This window comes from Egretta garzetta, unplaced genomic scaffold (assembly GCF_000687185.1).
Source record: "Egretta garzetta isolate BGI_Z169 unplaced genomic scaffold, ASM68718v1 scaffold1059, whole genome shotgun sequence".
NCBI lineage: Eukaryota > Metazoa > Chordata > Aves > Pelecaniformes > Ardeidae > Egretta > Egretta garzetta.
Genome location: NW_009260829.1, coordinates 8,467 through 11,277, shown reverse-complemented (window position 1 = coordinate 11,277; position 2,811 = coordinate 8,467). Strand labels below are relative to the sequence as shown.

At 66.2% G+C, this 2,811-nt stretch overlaps 1 protein-coding gene across 1 annotated transcript in view; it reads right to left on the bottom strand.

Annotated features, from left to right (window-relative positions):
* Positions 1-13: 13 nt before the first annotated feature.
* Positions 14-2,811, bottom strand: part of LOC118453101 — a 3,275-nt gene continuing 477 nt past the window's right edge. The window contains exon 3 of the mRNA XM_035902332.1: positions 14-2,121. Within this exon, the coding sequence (XP_035758225.1) occupies positions 66-2,121 (2,056 nt within the window). The 3' untranslated portion in view covers positions 14-65. The remainder of the gene's footprint in view (positions 2,122-2,811) is intronic.

Below are 2,811 nucleotides of genomic sequence, written 5' to 3'. Positions count from 1 at the left end.
CGGCGAAGGGGGACGGTAACACTGGGGCCAGTAGTGGTGACCCCAGGCCCCCCAGGTGCCACCCACTAATGGGGACAGTGGGGATGGTGACACCAGGGCTGGTAACGGTGACCCCAGGCCCCCCAGGAGCCACCCGCTAATGGGGACGGTGACACCAGGGCCAGTAATGGTGACCCCAGCCTCCCTAGGAGCCACCCGCTAATGGGGACAGTGGGGACGGTGACACCGGGGCTGGTATAATGGTGACCCCAGGCCCCCCAGGTGCCACCCGCTAATGGGGACGGTGACACCAGGGCCAGTAATGGTGACCCCAGCCTCCCTAGGAGCCACCCGCTAATGGGGACAGTGGGGACGGTGACACCGGGGCTGGTATAATGGTGACCCCAGGCCCCCCAGGTGCCACCCGCTAATGGGGACGGTGACACCAGGGCCAGTAATGGTGACCCCAGCCTCCCTAGGAGCCACCCGCTAATGGGGACAGTGGGGACGGTGACACCGGGGCTGGTATAATGGTGACCCCAGGCCCCCCAGGTGCCACCCGCTAATGGGGACGGTGACACCAGGGCCAGTAATGGTGACCCCAGCCTCCCTAGGAGCCACCCGCTAATGGGGACAGTGGGGACGGTGACACCGGGGCTGGTATAATGGTGACCCCAGGCCCCCCAGGTGCCACCCGCTAATGGGGACGGTGACACCAGGGCCAGTAATGGTGACCCCAGCCTCCCTAGGAGCCACCCGCTAATGGGGACAGTGGGGACGGTGACACCGGGGCTGGTATAATGGTGACCCCAGGCCCCCCAGGTGCCACCCGCTAATGGGGACGGTGACACCAGGGCCAGTAATGGTGACCCCAGCCTCCCTAGGAGCCACCCGCTAATGGGGACAGTGGGGACGGTGACACCGGGGCTGGTATAATGGTGACCCCAGGCCCCCCAGGTGCCACCCGCTAATGGGGACGGTGACACCAGGGCCAGTAATGGTGACCCCAGCCTCCCTAGGAGCCACCCGCTAATGGGGACAGTGGGGACGGTGACACCGGGGCTGGTATAATGGTGACCCCAGGCCCCCCAGGTGCCACCCGCTAATGGGGACGGTGACACCAGGGCCAGTAATGGTGACCCCAGCCTCCCTAGGAGCCACCCGCTAATGGGGACAGTGGGGACGGTGACACCGGGGCTGGTATAATGGTGACCCCAGGCCCCCCAGGTGCCACCCGCTAATGGGGACGGTGACACCAGGGCCAGTAATGGTGACCCCAGCCTCCCTAGGAGCCACCCGCTAATGGGGACAGTGGGGACGGTGACACCGGGGCTGGTATAATGGTGACCCCAGGCCCCCCAGGTGCCACCCGCTAATGGGGACGGTGACACCAGGGCCAGTAATGGTGACCCCAGCCTCCCTAGGAGCCACCCGCTAATGGGGACAGTGGGGACGGTGACACCGGGGCTGGTATAATGGTGACCCCAGGCCCCCCAGGTGCCACCCGCTAATGGGGACGGTGACACCAGGGCCAGTAATGGTGACCCCAGCCTCCCTAGGAGCCACCCGCTAATGGGGACAGTGGGGACGGTGACACCGGGGCTGGTATAATGGTGACCCCAGGCCCCCCAGGTGCCACCCGCTAATGGGGACGGTGACACCAGGGCCAGTAATGGTGACCCCAGCCTCCCTAGGAGCCACCCGCTAATGGGGACAGTGGGGACGGTGACACCGGGGCTGGTATAATGGTGACCCCAGGCCCCCCAGGTGCCACCCGCTAATGGGGACGGTGACACCAGGGCCAGTAATGGTGACCCCAGCCTCCCTAGGAGCCACCCGCTAATGGGGACAGTGGGGACGGTGACACCGGGGCTGGTATAATGGTGACCCCAGGCCCCCCAGGTGCCACCCGCTAATGGGGACGGTGACACCAGGGCCAGTAATGGTGACCCCAGCCTCCCTAGGAGCCACCCGCTAATGGGGACAGTGGGGACGGTGACACCGGGGCTGGTATAATGGTGACCCCAGGCCCCCCAGGTGCCACCCGCTAATGGGGACGGTGACACCAGGGCCAGTAATGGTGACCCCAGCCTCCCTAGGAGCCACCCGCTAATGGGGACAGTGGGGACGGTGACACCGGGGCTGGTATAATGGTGACCCCAGGCCCCCCAGGAGCCACCCGCTAATGGGGACGGTGACACCAGGGCTGGTAACGGTGACCCCAGGCCCCCCAGGAACCACCCGGTGATGGGGACAGTGACCCCAGGGCCAGTAATGGTGACCCCAGCCTCCCTAGGAGCCACCCGCTAATGGGGACGGTGACACCAGGGCTGGTAACGGTGACCCCAGGCCCCCCAGGAACCACCCGGTGATGGGGACAGTGACCCCAGGGCCAGTAATGGTGACCCCAGCCTCCCTAGGAGCCACCCGCTAATGGGGACGGTGACACCAGGGCTGGTAACGGTGACCCCAGGCCCCCCAGGAACCACCCGGTGATGGGGACAGTGACCCCAGGGCCAGTAATGGTGACCCCAGCCTCCCTAGGAGCCACCCGCTAATGGGGACGGTGACACCAGGGCTGGTAACGGTGACCCCAGGCCCCCCAGGAACCACCCGGTGATGGGGACAGTGACACCAGGGCCAGTAATGGTGACCCCGGCCTCCCCAGGAGCCACCCGCTAATGGGGACGGTGACACCGGGGCTGGTAACGGTGACCCCGGCCTCCGTAGGAGCCACCCACTAATGGGGATAGGGAGGACGTTGACACTGGGGCTGGTATAATGGTGACCCCAAGCCCCCCAGGTGCCACCCGCTAATGGGGACGGGGACAC